Source organism: Equus przewalskii, chromosome 32, assembly GCF_037783145.1.
Source record: "Equus przewalskii isolate Varuska chromosome 32, EquPr2, whole genome shotgun sequence".
NCBI classification, from domain to species: Eukaryota; Metazoa; Chordata; class Mammalia; order Perissodactyla; family Equidae; genus Equus; species Equus przewalskii.
Window position 1 is genome coordinate 19,078,058 of NC_091862.1, and position 21,230 is coordinate 19,099,287.

At 37.2% G+C, this 21,230-nt stretch overlaps 1 protein-coding gene across 5 annotated transcripts in view; it reads right to left on the reverse strand.

Annotated features, from left to right (window-relative positions):
- Positions 1-21,230, reverse strand: part of STXBP5 (syntaxin binding protein 5) — a 167,304-nt gene that overhangs the window by 20,173 nt on the left and 125,901 nt on the right. For 3 of the 5 annotated variants that reach the window (XM_008539939.2, XM_008540177.2, XM_008540093.2), the window contains 4 exons: positions 10,430-10,480; positions 4,365-4,604; positions 1,139-1,508; positions 670-835 (listed from right to left, as the gene is read on the reverse strand). In XM_008539939.2, coding sequence (XP_008538161.1) covers positions 670-835; positions 1,139-1,508; positions 4,365-4,604; positions 10,430-10,480 — 827 coding nt within the window. The remainder of the gene's footprint in view (positions 1-669; positions 836-1,138; positions 1,509-4,364; positions 4,605-10,429; positions 10,481-21,230) is intronic. The other 2 variants (XR_011535637.1, XR_011535636.1) reach the window with 1 other exon arrangement.

The following is a 21,230-nucleotide window of genomic DNA, read 5'->3' on the forward strand; positions in this document are numbered from 1 at the left end:
TGCGGAAGATTAGGGCTGAGCTAACATCTGCTGCCAATCCTCTTCTTTTTTGCTGAGGAAGACTGTCCCTGAGCTGACATCTGTGCCCATCTGCCTCTACTTTACATGTGGGACTCCTGCCACAGCGTGGCTTGACAAACAGTGCTTAGGTCTGCACCCAGGATCTGAACCAGCAAACCCCGGGCCACTGAAGCGAAACACGCGAATTTAACTGCTGCGCCACTGGGCTGGCTCCCAAACCTTTTTTTTTTTAATAGGTGTATACATCTGTGTGAATACAGAGTTTATGAGAAGGGATGACACAGTTTGCCCTAAAACAGACACAATTATTTTCACATTAACATATTTCTTTAAAAAGGAATTTTTGGTGCACTGTATAATAGATATTTATTTTATGTGGAAAGTTGGCATAAAATGTAACATTTCATATTTCTTCACCATCACTGGAGAGAAAAAATATGGATCAATGAGATGACTCTTATAACAGGAGTCAGATGAAGACACTTTATCACAAGTCTCAAAGCACGTGCTCTGAAAGTTCAATAAAGGCTCTGGATTTTCAGAGCTAGGCTCATCTGCACACTCCTGAGAGTGTGAGGGATGGACAGTGTCAGGGTCTTAGAGAATGCTTCGCCTCTGAGGAAATCACCGCAATATCCTGCCGCTTACCTGGAGATTTTCACAGGTCTCCTGACTGTAAGTGAGTCTCTGGATTTCTGTAGGTGAAACAAGATACAATGCTTGTCCATTGTTGGTGAAGCAGAACGTTCTGGCTATCCGCATATTGGTAAGGGGCAAGTAATACACATCCAATAGAGGCCTTAAACTTGGCAAACTTGAGAGAGAAATTAAAAACTTGTTAATAATAAACAAGGTAGGTTTGAGTCTTGAACAAAGCATCACAGAAGGTAAAAACGGCAGGGACCTCATAAACCTCATGACTCAGTGTACTTGAGGAGGAGGTAACACTCAACAGTGTTCCTCACAGACTTTTCACTACTGACTGAATGAAAAGAAATTCTCAGTGCACAAGACGAAACAGTAAGAGCATTTCTTTTAAACTGAATATAATTCTGTAATATTATGGTTTGAGGGATGAAATGCTGTATTTGTGTTTAGAAAAATATCTAACTCTTACCTAAAGGTCATGATGTGTCCGTTGGCACAGAAACAGGCGAGGCAGACGCTGTTACTCATCGCCACGACATCCCCCCGGAGCACGAACGAGGTCTCTGTGATGTTCTGCTTATAGGCGCAGTTCTGAGTGGGCAGTGAAATCACCTTTGCTTGCTTTTCAGAACATATCACTGCGTACTGGTTTTCACTAATTTCCTGAGAAGAGGAGGGGGATACAGAGACAGGCCGTCGTTTTTTCAATTTCTCCTTTTCGTCTTTTTCTTCAGGAACGTTGTGTTCTCTCCAGGATTCATATGCAGGTGGCACTAGGCAGCCTGTGGCATCCAGGAATGCCATTCTCAGGATCGCCCCTTTTAACCTCAATATAGTACCTAAAATGCGTAAGTTTAGTAGACAACAAATATTTTAATCCACACAGTAAATATGTTTATTCCAACTTTGACACTCAAAAATATGCACAACGTATACTAAACTGAAATTGTACACTAGCTTATTGATAATTCAGGATTTGAACTTCAAGCATGATATCTGAATCTGGAAAAAGATATAATATTACAGGCCCCAAACAGATAAGTGCCACCAAACAGATAAATGCTAGGATGTCTGGAATCATGTCTTCTCTCACACCTGGCAAATGTGCCACCGAGTATGAGAACAAGTAGATGGCACCTAGAGTTGCTGCCTAACATGGCAGCCGCTAGGCATCTGTGGCTAGAAAACACTTAAAATGTGGTTTGTCCAAATTGTGGCGTGCTGAGAGAGTAGAATACACACTGGATTTGAAGACAGTACAAAAAAATTTAAAATATCTCAATAATTTAAAAATACTGATTACATGCTGAAATGATAGTGTTTTGCATACACTGGGCTAAATAAAATGTTATTAAAATTAATTTCACCTGTTTTTCACTTTTTTAATATAGCTACTAGCAAACTCAAAATTCCATATGTGGCTCACATTGCATTTTTAACAGTACCGATCTACAGGGCCAATGAGGAAAAAAAGTCCACATAATTCTAATCATAACTTCCTTTTAAACTATTTGCTGGTAAATGTCAAATATATTAAAAACATTGTTTGGGTCAACTTAGAGTCTTAATTTAGGGGTTATATTTCTTGACTTGCTTAGTTAATGAGATTCCTCTTCCCTTACATCCCTCAAAATGTAAATATGCCTAATTAATGCTCCTTTCTAAGCAAACGAAACGATAATATTAACATTAAGGATTTGGAAACCAACAGAAGGGATGGCATAGAACTGATTTAGTTCAGTTCTTATTTTAAAAGAATTTTCATATCTTATTACTTTATACTTCGATTTTACAGTTTGCAAGAATTTTCCATATAAGAGGAAGAGTTCCCAATGTTTTCTCAAAATTTTTCTTAGAAGGCAAAATCATATTTCCTTTCTTCTTTGTATTCGCATATTTTTATCTACAGCAGAGTAGCATGATAAAGCAAAGGATGCCCAGTTAAATTTGAATTTCAGATACATAATGAATACTTTTTTAGTATAAGTATGTCCCAAATACAGCATTATCTTTCCAAATACTGCATGGGACATATTTATATTAAAAAGTATATCTGAAATTCAAATTTAACTGAGCACCCTGTATTTTATTTGCTGAACCTGGTAACTTTAGTCTATAGTCCAGGTTTGGCAAGCAGACAATTGAATTATTTTAAATGATTCACTATAATTTGGGAATTGTTCATAGTATATAGGAACATGTATGAGATACAGTAATTCCCGTATGTGGATTTTTCTAAAAATGTCCCAAGATAATAGTTAAATACATGCTTGTCCTGTAGTCGGCAAGGTTTTACTATGTTTTCCAGCAGAGTAGTGATAACTGCTGGGTTCTCCTCTTGAAGGGAAAAAAAACAATTGGGGACAAAGTAGACCATTCCAGGTTCTTAAGCACAGGAACCCATCTGCTTGAAAAATATCCCTCTTCTCACAGTTCCAATACCGACAACACGATATGAACACCATTGTTATATTTTAAAACAGGCATCTTAGAAAAAAAAATAAACCTCAAAGATTCCACCACTGAGAAGAAAACCAAAGGTTCCTTCTTACATATGAAAATTATTTTTCTATCAAAGTAACTTTATAACTAGTTTGATTTTACTGCAGGTTGGAAAACATCTTAAACATTTTTTCATGTAGTTAACAGTAAATTATCTATACTTAATCCCCTCTCTCATTTTTATTTATTGGAAACATTTATTTTCTTATTACAAACTGATACATGCTTGTTGTAGAAAATTTAGAAACTATGAATCAGTAAAAAGAAGAAAATAACAATTACTCACAATCCCATTCTTCAGGGACAATTACCACTAACATTTTGATTTTCATCTTTCTAGTTTTTTTCCTACGCATGTGATGCTTACTAATAACAGACGAGGTTAGTAAGAATATCATTGCGTAACCTTTTCTAACAACCACGTATGCAGTATACACTCAAATATTTAGTGAGCTGAATAAGTCAAACTTTCTTTAATGTAAAGATAGTTCAGAAATGAACATGAAAATCAAAACTACATTTTAATTCTCAATTCCAAGTATTGTTAAAGTCTACATAAATAAGAGATACACTAACAAGCAAAAGTGTGGACTTTTTTTCTGTCTAGATCAGCATAAATTAGTAATGGAAACCAGAATTCTGTTATTTCCAGACCTATCAGACTCCACACACTTGAGAAAAGTCAATCTCATTTTCAATTATGGAGACTGTAAAGTTTTTCTTCTTAAAATTTGCTATTGTCACCTTTTCCTAATACATGAAAGAAGAAAAATAATCTATTTTAAAACTTCACTCATAGAAATTCAAAATAGCCAGGTGTATAATGTTTAAAAATATACTTTTCTGATTTTCTTCTAAATATGAACCATTCTTTTGTTTATAGAACCGAATATTTTGAGGTACCCTGGAATGCATTAGAACAACAGTTTTTTTCCTTCATTTTCTTATGAGGTAATCGTTTTAAACAAAATCCTAGAGTCAAAGAAAAATGCAAAACCTGAATGGCTGTGTAAGTAAACAATATTCTGGAATCTTATTCCATGTATTCCTTCATTAGAAACATAAGACTGTAACTATCCCCATTTAGTTTACATTTTAGAATTCTTAGATTGATTCAAAATGAAAAGCAAAGACTTCTATTAAATCACAGTAAATCAACCTTCAACATAAGTACAGCCCCAGAGCATACATACCACTGGGAGACACGATTACCGGCTGCAGAAGTCTCTGCTCTCCTCCGGGGGGCAGGTTCAGTGCAATGACAAGCACTGTTCCCAACGTGGTACCAACCCATAAACACGGGGAAGGAGACAAATCTGCCTTTCGAGTAAAAGTTTCACAGAAATGAAGAGCAGAGATCGCTTCTCGGGACTCTTTATCAATGCTGGTTACACTCGAACTCCGTGATCGGCTGAAGGAATTATCTTTTATATCTGAAATGATTTAAAATGTTGTGAGATTGTTCAACCTACAAAATATCATGCTTTTTTGTTCGGTATAAATTTGGTCAAATAATTAATCTGCAAAAAGATAAAATCTATAGCATATTTAATTTTTTTCTTTTTTGAGGAAGATTAGCCCTGAGCTAACATCTGCCACCAATCATCCTTTTCTTGCTGAGGAAGACTGGCCCTGAGATAACATCCGTGCCCATCTTCCTCTGCTTTATATGTGGGACGCCTGCCACAGCATGGCTTGCCAAGCAGTGCCATGTCCGCACCTGGGATCCGAACCAGCGAACCCTGGGTCGCCGAAGTGGAACATGTGAACTTAACCGCTGGGCCACCAGGTAGGCCCCCATAGCACGTAATTTCAATTGGCAAGAAAAACAATTTACTTCTTTGCTAATAATTTTTTCCTTTGCTTAAATGTAAAATCTAAATGCACAAATCCCCACTTCTCAGAACTGAGCTGGGTGCACCCCCGTGCATTTTTGGCTGCGTGATCTTTACGGTTTTGGTGCAGCTCTGTTGGCATCCTGGCTGCTTTTCTCATCTCAGCCCTCACCACCTTCTCTTCGCATGGTGCTGTTTCTTCCTTTGGTAACACAACTTCATGAATAGGCAGAACTAGAGAAGTGTGGGTCTTTTCAATTTTCTACATTTAAAAAAAGCATTTACAAGTACTCTGACCCTAGATTCCAATTTATTGTAAGACGGACTTTTTTTTTTTCCCAAATCTGTCCATATGAAAACCTTTAATCCATAAAAATTTAGCTTTCATTTTTCTTGAACGACATTTTAACTGTAATCAACATTCAGCTACAGCATTTTTCATCAAAATGCATAACTGGTACCTGGCTCCTGCTTACCTTGATGCAGGTACGTCCCCTCACCTGCTCTGTCTGAAATGACAGATTCTCAGGAATCTCACTGACAAACCCTCTCTCGTCTTCAGCTACCTTCCTCCCTGTGGTCATCCTCAAGTCTGTCTCAAGCTCTGGCCTCTTTGCTTTTGGACCTGCATTTCAAACGCTTATGGGGATTTTTTCCTGTCATGTCTCACTACACAAAATCAACACGCATCATTTCGCCAAGGCTGTCCATTCTTCCGACGGCACTATTTATATTACTCGCAGCCCTGGGAAGAACACAGGCAACCACACCTAAAACGAGCTGCACTGCAGTCCTTCCCTTTCCCATCTGAGCATCTAACGGGATGCCAAATCCCATGTTATTTTTCTCCGATGTTCTGTTTCCTTCTTTCCATCACCAATCAGCTCCCATCACCCTACGTCAGGCCTTCGTCGCATTCATCTAGACGACCACACGATCCCAAGTGATCTCCCCACCTTCACTCTCTCACTGTTGTACCACGACCCCCATTTTCTAAGGTAGAGTTATAATTCTATCACCTCTATTGAAAAAACTCTCAGTGGTTCCTCTTTATTTGATCACGCTTACGATCTTACTCAAAAGCTTACGACTCCCCACAAAATACCTGCAACCTCCCCCCGGCCCTGTCTCCCAGTGCTTCCCCGCTTCGGTTCACGGAGGGAAACACACCGAGCCACTCACGTTCCCCAAGCACACCCTGCATGGACCTGCTGTTAGACCTCTGCCTGCGATTTTCTTTCTGATTGGGGCCCCTGCCTCATCCTTTTCTCTACCTGCCAAGGTTGTGCTTACTCTTCAGCTCAGGCACTGTCATACTTGCGAAGTTTACCCTGATTCCTAAAACCATATATACTTTTTCTCTTTTTTGAATCTCGATAGCTGTTTTTCTCTCCCATGCCACTAACAGTACATTCGTCCTGTAGTTATTTCTGACTTGTCTTAGGCCTTGCTCTAAAGTGACTGCCAAGTTTGTTGAGCACAAGGGCTATGTCATTTTGATGCCCTGCAGAATTTAGCAAACTGCCCTGCATACAAAAGTATTCAATAAATACTTGCTGAAGACAGATCACTAGTTGAAAGTATCTAAACCAATGTTCCTGCCTTACCACTGGGCTCCATGACAATTTCCAGTAGCTTCTACTGTTCACAGCTAATAAATCATTCCTCAAATCACATGCTTTCAATGCTGTCGTGAAAGAAATGACTTCATAATGTGAAAAATAACAAACACGTTAAAGTCTTCTAAGTGGTATTTTATTAAAAAAGGATAACTGAATCCTACTTATACCCCCGAAAAGCTTTTTGTAATCAAATTTAGATTCACAGATTGAAAATGTTCTCCCAAGTAATTTTATATACAACATAATTTTGATTATAACTAGCCTCTGAAAACAACAAAGCTACTAGTTCTGACAACAGCGTGGGTCATTCCTAACCACAGTTTCTAAAAATGTCTTTGTTTTGCCTGAGATTGTACTTCCTGTTACAGATTATGACACAGAGCAAAGAACTACTTACTGTAAATGAAACAACTTTCATTAATGGACGAGTCTGCAATACGATACGGATTCCAAATGTTAACTCTCTATAGTCTCCCAAGTTATTTTAGTAAAATAACAGAAGTTTTAAATTTTCCAATGATAAAAATACTTGTTACTTTAATAAAAAATACACATACAAGGTGAACAAACATATCTTCAGTTGTGATCTAGCGACAAAAATGGAAATCAACAATATAAGAATATTTGATAATATAAATTTCAAGGTAAATTAACCAGTGTAAAAACCCTTAAGGATATCTATTAAAATTACAATAGCTGATTCACAACAATCTATACTTCAAATGTTAACTCATAGGCCAAATAAACAGTGTTTTAACTTAATGGACTAATTCAACTATATGATATTTATAAACTACAATTATATTTTTATTATATGACTTCTCTACAAAAATTAGTTTACCAGCTAGATCAACATGGGAAAAGAACGAACTGAGTCAGAATCAACGTTGAACTCATGGAGTTGGGCTGCTTATTTTATCTGCCTAGAACTATCTGAAAAGAAGTGACAGTTTTTAGCAGTTCATGAATTACAACTTCCACTGACCGCTATTAAATTAGATGTTGTGGGTCTCTGTGGCTTGAACTTTGGAAATTGGGCAAGCTAAACAAATGGAAGAGAAATTTTAATTTTAATTCTACTAATAAAAACAGAAATGAAAACAGCTACTACTAAGCAAGGATTGCTATGTGCTACAAACTATCATAACTCTTTACATTCATCATTTTATTGAATCCACCTAAAAACTCCGAAAAGTATTATCATCACACTATAACAAATAAGAGGCTCAGACTGGTTAAATGCCTTGTCCGGGATGACAAAGCTGGTTAATGCAAGAGTTAGGATCTGTGCCCAGGTCCAAGCCTAAATCATTCTGTTAGGCAACACCACATAGACATGGGGTCAGTCACGTCACCAATATCATACGAGCGGAGGGTTTTGGTTAATATCGAGTATTAAAGTTCGTCTTTAGATACAAACAAAAAAACCCCACTTGACTTGATCACGTGGTCTTTCTGGCAGATCTAAACTCAGATAAAATTTGTCATTAAAGCCTCCATCCAGCTCTATGTGATTCAAGCACATCCTAAAATAATCGCTTTCATGACACTCTCTGGATGCCTGGGAACAGTCTACTTGTATGTATCACTCTCTCCTCTCCACGTAGAGCCTTACGCAACAAAATTCTACATTTTCCAATCAAAGCACAATGCCAAGAGGTGAGTTTGGTCAGGGTAAAAATTAGGACAAAAACTCATTCACAGTGAGGTATACAACAGTTTACTGTTTTGCCTCCTGTGACCGACACTTGAAAAGCGACATCAGAAGTCTAGCAACATCACCCACGGTTCCTGAGCTGTGGGCCATGGAATCTGGGATGGTGAAGTTACACTGAAAACGCAATGCTGCACAATTTCCCCATAAGCAAAAGTGAATTCTATTCACAGAAGCTTCCAGAGCTGGAGGACAGTCCAACAGCCTCAGCTGCTTTAGCAACACCCGGCAGTTGGAGCCTATTGACATAGTTGTTTTTCCCCAATGACTCCCTAGCCAGTGTCGGACAATTATCAGCTAAGAATCTCCATCAAAAAACAGTTCAGCAGCACAGTGACTTGAAGGGAAATTACTTAGGCAACACGGAGACTATTTCAAAGTGTCTATCAATCAAAGTTACCATTGGCTTAGGGCATTGAAATACATGGGCACGCAAGCTAGAACATAAACTAAATAAAGATCTAGAAAAGCACGGAGTACATACTTTGATTAAATTACTTACACAGTTTATAAGTGTGAGTATTCAAAAAATAATGATATTTTTACTAACTTTAAAAGTCCTTCTACATGTGTTTTCTCAGATTTTTAAGATACGAAAGGTACAAAACCATTCTAACTCGTAGTATTTAATGTTACTGAAATCATGGGCCTCTTTGAGAGTCTGATGAAAACTCTGGGTCCTCTTGTTGGGAAAAACTGTATAATGTAAGCCTTCAATGCACTTGGGTTCAAATTATGTCTTTCACTTTCACAGTGAAGGAAACGATGCCCTTCTCAAAGTATTTTTATCCTACATTCTGGGTTAACTCTTCTTCCCTTAACACCAGGGGTACATAGGGTTCTACTAAACTGTTTTTCCTCCCTTCAGGAATGGAACCTTTTACTGATGGCAGTGAAAGATGCTCCGCCCACTCACTCATAATCACATGCTTCCCATCAGTATAACTGAGCTAAGACCACGATCTGAAAATGCCACAATTAATATGGTGAAATGGACCAACGCCTAAGTTTGTATTATGCACAAAAAGGTTAGTTAAGGAACCTAGAGGATAAATAGTGAGAAGATGAGGTGCGTGAGCAAAGCAAGGGAGAAAATCTAGTGACTTCTAAGTCAAAGATGGGTAAAACCATCCTTATGCAGTTATATTTCTCCTTCAACTAAAGGTAACAGAAATTCCTGAAGTTAAAAAAAAAATGATTTTAAAAAGAAACCCTGCTTTAGATTACATGAAATCTTTTTTTTTCCCCCAAAGATTTTATTTTTCCTTTTTCTCGCAAAGCCCCCTGGTACACAGTTGTGTATTTTTTTTAGTTGTGGGTCCCTCTAGCTGGGCATGTGGGACGCTGCCCCAGCATGGCCTGATGAGTGGTGCTACGTCCGCGCCCAGGATCCGAACAGGCAAAACCCTGCGCCGCCGAAGTGGAGCGCTCAAACTTAACCACTCGGCCACGGGGCAGCCCCCATAGATTACATGAAATCTTATTTTTATCTTTATTGAAATGTTATTGGTGCTTATCCTGGAATATCAGGGGGCTGTTTTTGAGCTGGGCATAAAGCAAAAGGAATGTGTGAATATATTCATTCTGCTTTCCTAATGGATTAGTTGCATAGAACATGCTGTAGAAAAAGAAGTATTTTCCAACTTATCACCAAAAAGTAACAAAAGATTCTTGATATGATTCACTGTAACACAGAAAACTAGTAATTTATTTTGAAAATATTAAATTCTTATAAGTTTATAAATTGTAGAGTTCAAAATAAGTTTTCAGATGGTTAAATGAGACACAACTTTTAATAAAAATTAGTCTGAAACAGCACACATTTTAATCTTACACTAAATTTTGCTTAGATATAAAGGATGAGAGAGCTGAGGAGATATATTATTTGGTTGCTTGAATTTATATTATCATTATCTTCCATAATTTACAGATGGCATTCTAAAGGCTCTTAATCCTTAAACATCTCAGTCATTTTAAACTTGACTTCTGGTGAAAATCTAGTCTACGGTAATTTTAAATCTTCTGATTTCCTTGTCTTCCCATTAAAGGGAGTTTGCTGTGGATTTTTATTGACTTATTTTACTTACCTAAGTCAGGCTTTAGGTCAGTAGGCAAGCTTAACTTCCTTGACATCTTTGCTGAAAAACAAAATGCATTTTTAAAGTTCGGAAAAATATTTGATTCATATTTCTTAATACCAACTTCTCGTCAACATAGAAGTGAATTTTTTTATTACTAAGTCTAGACGCTAGGGTAATTAAAATATGATTAATAATATTATGGGTGGAAAGTAAATCTTATTTTCAACTTTTTAAAAAGTTTGTACTTACTTGATGTAATACATCTTTGTGGGCTTGAAGCTCGTACTTCAAGGAAGCCTTTTAAATTCTAACTGTTAATTATTTCTTAGGCTCATGGGAAGGGTTAGGCTTTTCTAAGAGAAGCCAAGTCATTTCTCAGAAGGAAGGTGTTGCAGGTAAGGACAACAGAGGCATAAGACTGCGTTTGGGTAGGTGACAGAATAAAATCTTTCCAGCTCTTCATTTTCATAGCTATTTGGGCTCACTATTTTTAAGTTAATCTCCAGAATATAGGACAAACCTATATCTACAATCAAATTAAAGTATTTGATTACATCATAAAAATATCTGGCTCAACCATTCCTTGATATAAGTTAACACCTCTATTTACATTTCAGTGATAAACGAAACAACAAAGTCACACAATCTAAAATTACAGTATTAATAAAAATGTAAACTACAGATATTTCTATTTCGTAGTAGAACAATAAAAAAGCCTATGTATAAACTTTCTGGAATTCACTTTCCATCCTCAAAATCAGTTATTGCCTTAATCTATGAAGTGACTGGAAGTTAGAAGCGGTTTAACTGTATCTACATGGTTAGTGGCAGTGCATGCGTAACACAATACTGTTGCCTATGTGACACTCTGAGAAAGCATGTTTGTTAATACATGAATGCATATTTTGGGTTAAATTTTGGACTGTTAGGAGATATTTAAAGCACAGACCCTGCTAGTCCATAAGGGCGCCATGTAAACAAAGAGAAATCCAGTCATAGTACATAACTTCCACATCTAAAAAAATGACAAATTCAGCGTTAGGAAAGAGGCATTAGGCAAACTGGGAAGGGATGGGGGAAAATCAATTTTTTACTTCTAGGCTTCATTAATCTAATTAGCATCTTTAAAACACAACAATGGATCAAATATATGAATCAGTCTTATCCCATTTTCACCCAGACTTCATCAATCTCGGTTAACAGATGAAATGTAATACAAGACTAAAAGAGTCAAATGAAATCTACGGCTAGTTGACCTCATGTAAATGGTTGCTATTGTATTTAATATCCAAGTCCCTTAAAATCAGAAGATGATATGCCCCTAAAACCATCTTCTAAAATGCAACATTAAACACTTTTAAAAGAACTCACAGAGGTTTTCACCAAGTATTATAGGTACAACGTACACAGACTGATAATATCTATACAATGTATATCTATCTGTAGTAGAAACATCAGTCTGGTATGGCCTAAAGAAACTCTCAGAATCACATGATGTGGATGCTTCTCCAGACCCCGCTACTGTGATTCGATCTAGTTTTCTAAGCCTTTGAGACTGGCGCTTATTAAACTAGAATGTGCACACCAGTCCTCTGGGGATATTGTTGAATGAGATTCTGATTCTGTTCTCCTGGACTAGCGCCTGAGATTCTGCCCTTCTGACAAGCTCCCCGGAGATAAACGACAATGCTGCCTGTGGACCACACTTTAAGCAGCAAGGTCCCTAGACTAAAAGCAACTTCAGGATAGGAACCAAGATTAATTCATCAAACTCAGTATGTATAATATCCAGTAAGTCTACAACAAACAATTCTTGAACGAGCCTGGATATCTAGTTTGTAAGATGTGAAAGTGTAAAGTATTGTAGTTAAGGCTGGATTTGGAATCAGATCAAACCTGAGTTCAAATCCACTTCAACCAACTACTAGATAAGTGACCTTGGGCCACTCACTGTCCCTCTCTCTAAATCTCAAATGTCCTCATTTGTAAAAGGAGGACAGACAATAATGCCAATTTCACAGTTGTCATTAGATAAGATGATGTGGGCAAAGCACTGTCACAACACCTGACACAGTATGGGTTTGACAAATGTTATTTATGAATAATAAATAGTATTTTTTTCATAAACTGTAAAATGCTACATAGATGAGCTACTAATACACTTGTAAACAACTGGTGTTCCTTTATCTTATTCTATGGTGGTATTCCAAGCAACTAAAGCAAGAAAATTGAAAAAAAAAAAAACTTTAGGACAAACACAGAATGGCATGCACCACTATAAGCTCAACTGCTTTTCAGTTCATTCCAAAAACTAAACTCAATATATAGCTAAACGAAGAGAAATAACCCGAACAATTTGCAAGCCTAATCACATTACTCATTAAGTCCACCCCTCATTAAATTAGCAAATTAAAATTATGAAGTAAATACTTTATCAATCAGAAATGTATCTGTTGAAGCTTTCATTATTAACCATACATATATTTGTCAAAAAAATTTCACTAGGATAAAATTCCCTTCTGAATTTCATAAGCGTATGCTTTTAATCTCCCTTAAGATTTCCACTAGAAATTGTTTTATATAACTTCTCAAATATTTTACAAGTTTAAGTTAGTTCTTCCCATGAGATAAAATTTTTTGTCTAGCACTACTTAATTTATCATGTAAAAAAAACTTCATATAACTAACCAGCTTTCAAATAATTCTTCAGTTGGTCTAATTTTGACATTTCATTGAGAGGTTAAAATCACACACAAAAATGACAAGGTAGATTTTCTGAATATAGCAACTTTACCGTAAATGTCACATGACTTAATTATGAGTCTGTTATTTCCTCCAGAAAGACTGCAATTGAAGACCCATAACCCGACCACCAACTCCATCACAGTGTTCAATCAAAAGACAGACACTTAAGCCTCACTGCGATACATCTGGACACAGTTTTAAGCAATCTTCTTGAATATGGAACTTGACAAATGTTAAAAGATTAACCTTTGCTATTTTGTGTTAATTCTAGCTATCAATATTATTTTAAAAAGTTACAGAACTAAGAGTTTTGATGAGTAGAGAAACATTTTTGTTACATGTGGTAGTGGGATGGGGCTACCTACTTATTCATCTATTAAATATTTATTGGGCACATGCTACCAATGTGCCAGAGGGCAGGGATTTCCTGCCCTCCAGGAGCTCACAGTCCATAGGAGGAAGCAAATAACTGCAATGCAATGTCGCAAGTACTACTTAACCCAGAGGCGAGCACAAGGTACTAACTAGAGTACATTGGATTTATATCCATCTCAGTTTAGAATACTTATCTAAGACTATGGGATATCAAGACAAAGCCCCAAGGAATAGTTTAGACTTTGCACATTTTCACAAAACAATATGGTCCTCAAATATTTTTTTGTTGATAGTATATTTCTTTTGATGTAAAATTTATATACAAATGTATTTTTCTTAGATGAAAAAATACAAAGTCTCAATTAATAGATTCACAGGCAATATCAGATTAACATTTTCTTACTGTTCCTCTACACATATGCATTTTATCTTTAAGCTTTTTTGAATTATGTATTCTTTACAGAAAACTTGGGAAATATGAGAAAATAAGGCCATCATGAATGCCTATAATCAAGAGGCAACATTTTTGCATATTTCCTGCCAGTCACTTTTTAAAATCTGTTTTTATTTATATAGTTGAGACGAACTATCATATTCAAATCTGTACCCTGCTCTTTTCTACTATTAAAACAAGCATTTTCTTATATCAACTGTTAGTATATTTTAATGGCTGCATAGCTATTTATATGAACACCTATTTTCCAATATATATACGGCAATAAAAAATGTACATATTTACATATTTTTGGATTATTTCCTTAGGACAGAGTTCCACAGGGGACAATCATTGTCTGTACAACTCCCTCAACATTCTACAGTATGAATCACTGAATTTTGACAACCTATATACCTGTGTAACTCAAACCCTTAGCAAGATATAGAACGTTATCATCACTCCAAAATGGTCAATCATGCTCCTTTCTGATCAATTCCATCCCCACAAACCACCACCGCTCTGATGCTTTTTCTACCATCGATTAGTTGTGCCTATTCTCGAACTTCATATACATAAAAGCATGATACAAACTCTTGTGTAAGGCATCTTTTACTCAGGATAATGTTTCTTATCTTCTTCCCAAAATATTTTAAAGCTTACATTCTTTTTTCAATGCACGATATGAGAATTCTTAGATGAAAAAATACAAAGTCTCAATTAATAGATTCACAGGCAATATCAGATTAACATTTTCTTACTGTTCCTCTACACATATGCATTTTATCTTTAAGCTTTTTTGAATTATGTATTCTTTACAGAAAACTTGGGAAATATGAGAAAATAAGGCCATCATGAATGCCTATAATCAAGAGGCAACATTTTTGCATATTTCCTGCCAGTCACTTTTTAAAATCTGTTTTTATTTATATAGTTGAGACGAACTATCATATTCAAATCTGTACCCTGCTCTTTTCTACTATTAAAACAAGCATTTTCTTATATCAACTGTTAGTATATTTTAATGGCTGCATAGCTATTTATATGAACACCTATTTTCCAATATATATACGGCAATAAAAAATGTACATATTTACATATTTTTGGATTATTTCCTTAGGACAGAGTTCCACAGGGGACAATCATTGTCTGTACAACTCCCTCAACATTCTACAGTATGTCTTTAAGTAGTATTTTTTTTCCTTGAGTTGAAACGACAGGCACATAAGCATAATATCTTACAAACTTTGTTTGGATGGAAACAAAGAAAAACATACATCAGAGAAAATTTGGCAATATGCAAAAGTTCTGGCTCACAACTGTGACTCTTTAAAACTCGAGCTGTCAGTTTTTTTCTTTTTCCTTTTTTGAGGAAGATCAGCTCTGAGCTAACATCTGCTGCCAATCCTCCTCTTTTTGCTGAGGAAGACTGGCCCTGAGCTAATGCCCATGCCCATCTTCCTCTACTTTATATGTGGGACGCCTGCCACAGCATGGCTTAACGAGCGGTGCGTAGGTCTGCACCTGGGATCCATATCAGCAAATGCTGGGCCGCCGAAGTAGAACGTGTGAACTTAATCAGTGTGCCACCGGGCTGGCCCCAAGTTGTCCCATTTTTTAATTGTATTGAGTGTACCTGAGACATCTGAAGCTAGATTGATCATTGCCTACCTGTGAACGCATCTTGTCTATTTCTCATGGATGCTTACGGGGAGGGAGAGACGGGGGGAATTTAAATCCTTGGCGTTTCATACTGTATGATTTGTATTTATCTGTCTTCAGGTTCCACCACCCTTCCCTCTGCAGTCTCCATCCAGGGACACTAAACCCAGCAAGCAAATCTATCATTTCAGATACTGAACTTTTTAGTACTAGAATTTTCATTTTATTCATCATAAAGTTTCTATTTTCTCTGCTGCTATTCTCCACCTGTTCACTCACCACGACCATTTTTCCTTTCAGTACTTGAACATATATGGCAGGCGCTTTAAAATCCTTCACCACTAATTTCAACATCTAGGTCACCTTGAGGTCTGTTTCTACTGATTGATTTTTTTTATTCTTGATTATGGGTCACAGTTTCCTATTTTTGATTTTGAATCTTTACTTCACATACTTGGGACCTTTTGATTGAATGCTGGGCATAGTGGATAATACGCAGAAGGGAGTCTGGATTATACTGTCAACCTTAATAGGTGTTGAGTTTTGTTCTGCTATGCAGTTAAATTACTGGTGGATCCTTTTGGTTTTATCAGGTTTGGTTTTACTTGTTTGAACTTAGTTCTAGGGTATGGTTTTTAAGCTAAGACGTGAACCTTACTCTTAAGGAGTGGCCTTTTTGGGATATCAACAGAATGACCAAGGTGCTTGGCAAAGTCTAAGTGCAACAACTCCTAACATTGCATGACCACGGCGATCACTGGTCAGCTCGCAGCCCCACAGCGGGTGGCTGCTACAAGGGCTGGTGGAGTCTTGCCCACTTGCTGCACAGCCCTGAGCCAAGGAGCTGGGCTGAATTCCTGCACAGACTTCCAGGAATCCCCTTCTGAGGAGCTCCTTCTTCAATTCCAGGCACTTTAGCACCCAGAACTCCAACCTCGGCCTCCTTCCCTCCATGAGATTGCAACTCCACTTGGGTTCTGCAGCAGAAAGCGGGGGAGATCATGGGGCTCACCTCGTGCTTCTCCTTTCTCTCGAGGAGGACGGTCCTGGAATGCCTGTTGGTCAATGCCTGGAACGAAGGCTAGTCCCAAACCTAAGGTCTAAAACTGAAGTTTAGGATAAATGTTTGAATCTTTCAATTTTTGTGATGACTTCCGGAGAACATACTTGTTTTCAGGTCTGTTTAGTCAACCTGCTTGGTGGCAGGTCCACAAGAGGGAGACGCACCTCTGAGAACCGCTGGTCAGTTGTCCTGGCTGATCCCCTCTACTCTGCCATAGTTTGTGATGAAGCAGCCTTTATCCAGCAATTTTCTGATGCCCACATTTTTACTTCTCAGGAGTCTCAGAAGCACTTGCCAACCCAGTTACCTTGCCAGCTGATTTCAGCGCACTCATAAAGGAACTTCTGCTCATGCTTTGAAGTTACTCAACTTCCCCTGAGGCCTTCAAACTGAGGACATGACTTGAATGAGTTCTTGGAAGACAAACGGTCTCTCTCTCCTTCAACTGTGTATTCTTCAACTCTTGCCCCGTCACTCAGCATCTTCCTTGCTTTGAAATCCTTTGTCACTGCAATATAAACTAGTTCTCTTTTTCTATGCCTCTGTCCACAGCAGAAACAATGGGAACGGCAGTACAGAAGTTTCTTCAATCTGAGGACAACTGCCGTCAGAGATATGTTCTCAGCAGGCTGTTAACCTGAGTCTTTGTTCTGTCTTCCTGTAAACCCGCCTGAGAACATCAAGCTGGCTGGCTGAGTAAGCAGGGAAGAGCTGCATCTGCTTGGCAGGAATCATGAGGTTAGACCTGATCACACCAGCCATGTCTACGGTGGTAGTTTCAATACCAAAGAAAGAAGATGCTCAGGAGAAGCAACCCTCAAGGCCAGAGGACTGCCTGGACCGTGATACCACTGACAAAGCTTCATTATGGCTGATGCTTTTTAGTTCTTTGCAACTGTAGAAATCTTATAAAGTTTCTCATTTATAGAGATTCATATTGCTTCTTTGAAATTAAACAGATGTTTTATAATTTTCCTTTAGTTTTTCTACCCACAGTGTTCCACATCTTATATTTCTAAGGAAAGTTTCTTAAAAGAAAGGAAACCGAAGCATAACTTCTGCTTTTTACGATGTGACTTTTATAGTAAACGGCGTACCAAGAATAAAAGGGAAAACGACATATTATCAGGACAGTATGAAAAAGACGTGAAAAAAGGACACTGATCTTGGTTTACATGGAAAGCTTCCATAATTAGAATAGTGACAATATCACTTTTCCTGCCACCTGCAAAGATTCAATGCCACTCTCTTCAAGGATAATGTTGAAATGTATGCATGTTAAATAAAATAATCAGAAGAGTAAATAAGACTAAAAGTTAGCTTGTAGGATATGGCAAGGAATCCAAGGGGGAGAGTGGAACCAAGAAGATAAGAACCAAGTTTTTATCACTTATCACACATTGTTTTAATAGCCATTAGAACTAACAAAATCAGCGTCTATTTCCCATGCTAGACTATAAATTCCATGAGTTTAGGAACAGAATTTATCTTGCAAAATACTGCGTCTACGTCTGTGTCTAGCACTTAATGTGTGTTCAATAAAGATGGTGATGAATGAACAAGGAAATGAACAAACAAAAACTGTCCCTGGAATTTTACTTCTGTAAAAAGAAGCTGAATTTCTTCACAAACACAATGAAATAGAATAAGAAGACAAATTAAATATCGGCGTATTAATCAAAAGGATGACTTTTGGAAATCCAGAGCACATATTCATCACCTGAAATGGAAGGGAATCTGTAAACAGATACTAATACTTGTCTGCTAAAGATTTGGCTTTAACAAGTTCTTTTAAGTCTTGAACTCCTAGAGCTTTTGTCTTCAATATTTTCCATAAATTCATAAAACTTAGTGTCTAGGATATCAGCATAATCAATCTCAGAGAGCATTTTCTACAGAATAAAAGGTATCGCGTAAACTTAACATAGTAAGCATTATAGCCTGACTTATTCCCCCCAACTTCCTACGCTGAAGCCCCCAATCCCCAGTACCCCAGCATGTGACCTTATTTAGAGACAGGGCCTTTAAACAGGTGATTATGTTGAAATGAGGTCATTAAGGGTGGACCCTAATCCAGTCTGACTGGCTCTTATAAGGGGAGGAAATTCAGACACCCAAACGCACCAGGGGTGCACACGCATGGAGGAAAGACCACGTGAGGACACAGCGAGAAGGCGGCCATCTGCAAGCCGACGAGAGAGGCCTCGGGAGAAACCAGACTGCCCACACCTTGATCTTAGTCTTCTAGCCTCCAGAACTAGTCTAGAGAAAGTAAATTTCTGTAGTTTAAGCCACTCAGTCTACGGCATTTTGTCACGGCAGCCTCAGCAGACTACTACGATAAGCAATGGCAGAACAAAAATCGCCACATTAATAGTTCTGCTCAAATAATAGACAGCAAAGAAATGATTTCAGTAATGTAGCTTTAACTTGGACTGGTTTTCTTTCTGTTAGGAAGCTAATGGCAAGTTATTTCCAGTAAGATCATGTACATCCTCCTAACAAGACAAAGACGCTTCTATAGAGATAGACGCTTACAGTAAGAAATAAGATATAAAACACAGACTTTGCTCAGCAGATTTTATTACGAAACTTGACAGAGAATACATTTGGAAATAGAATTAAAATCTGAATACATATTATGCCATACAGTTCAAATTTTAGTCATCCTGAAAAAGAAATCATTAGAGGAACTCAGACTTGTATAATGGTTTCAAAGTACCTGCCTATGAAATTTACTTCTTGACCAATTAAGGGCAAGTAATAATCTTCTTTCAAAGCAGAAAATATTAAAGTTACCTGTAAAACTGGTATTACTGCACACTTGACTCATCTTCTCTTTCAAGATGAGCTTCTATACTTTCAACGGCCATATCGTGGACTAAATATAAAAACGAACTTCTATAGATTTAACAGCCACATTTTGCATTGAATATTGGGGAATATAAAGTAGAAATATCACTACTAATTTGAGTTTTATGATGAATTAGGATAATTTTATATATTATATAATTATATATATATAACTATATATAACAACATACTACTTAATTTGATACATACCTTTTCATTCATAGGCAAACTCTAAATGGACTTTTGAGAATTTATTTTTCAACTTGAAATTATAAAAAAAGTCGGAAGACAGTACAAGAAAAAGAGACCACACAACATGAGAGCAGGTACACGCCACAGGAAAACAGAGCTGAGAGACCTGGATCCTGGTCCTGACCGGATCATCACCTTGGAAAATCACTTTGTATGTGACTTTAACTTCTTTGAGACTCAATTTATTTTCTTGAAAAATAAAGGGGTTTGAGCTGCTTTAAAATTGTAGAATTTAATGAGTTAGTGATTTAGAATATAATGACTAAGAATAAATTTGTGTTAGAAGACTTTAAAAAAGGAATCACTGGGACTCACGTACAAGAGAACTCAGGAAAACAGCACTTGGACTAATGAACATTATCTTCATTTAAACTGACTTCAAAAACTACTTCAGTTTTTGCTAAGAAAGAAAATTAATCATTACCCAGGTAACTTCTAACTCAGAATCTGAGAGATAAAAAGGGCCTCGGAGTATAATCCTCTCTGTACTAACAAATACCACACGGAAACAATCTAGCACAGAGCCTAGAACTCAGGAGGTGTGTGCTCCACAGAGCTGTCACTGCCACTGGCTTCGACACACAGTGAAGTCACTACACCTTCGAATCTTTACTCTTTAGTCTGTAGTACTGTTTCCCCCTCACAGCTTCACCTAACCAGTTTGATAATCATGCCTTCTACATGAAAATTAGTAATAAAATGGGACATGGGCAAGGCTGTAGACTATAGGCTCCAGTTAGAAATCTACCGTCAGAATGAAATGGAATCATAAGCAAACAGAACTAATGATCTTTGGAAAACAAATCATGTAGTTTCAAAATCCACCGAACAACGTTAGTATCTGGACTATATCGTACTAATGAAGTATTAATCAAATTTTTCATGATATTCTTAACAAAGAGATAGCTTTTAGGATTATTTCTATACAAACTTAAAATAACAAAAATCTTTGCACAATTTTATACTTTCAAAGTTTTATAAAGTATAAATAATGAGCAAATAAAAAATTGATAACCAATCTTATTTTCTAAATGATTTATGGAAATTGCTAATACTACGGGAAAGTTATTGATTTTGGAAGTGCTGGTCACTAAGATTTTACTAATAAAAATTAATCAAGAACAGGCAAAGCAAATCACTCTATGTGTATGACATGCACAGATCCTTCTTTAGGGATGCCGCAATTGCATTATATTCTACTATATTTTTGCCGTTAAACTCATAAGACTAAAGTTTTGTCTTTTCAGGCTGCTGTTCTTACACACGAACAACGAAGTCACCGTCAGTATCGTCCCACTGAGTTAGCCGCCGGTCAGGAAGCAGAAGCTAGGCGGAAGCGGGGCGGACGGGTCGGGGCTCTACTGTTCACTCCAGTAAGCTTCCCTTGAGTCTCGTCTTTGAGGAAGGGAGACCTCCAGGCACTG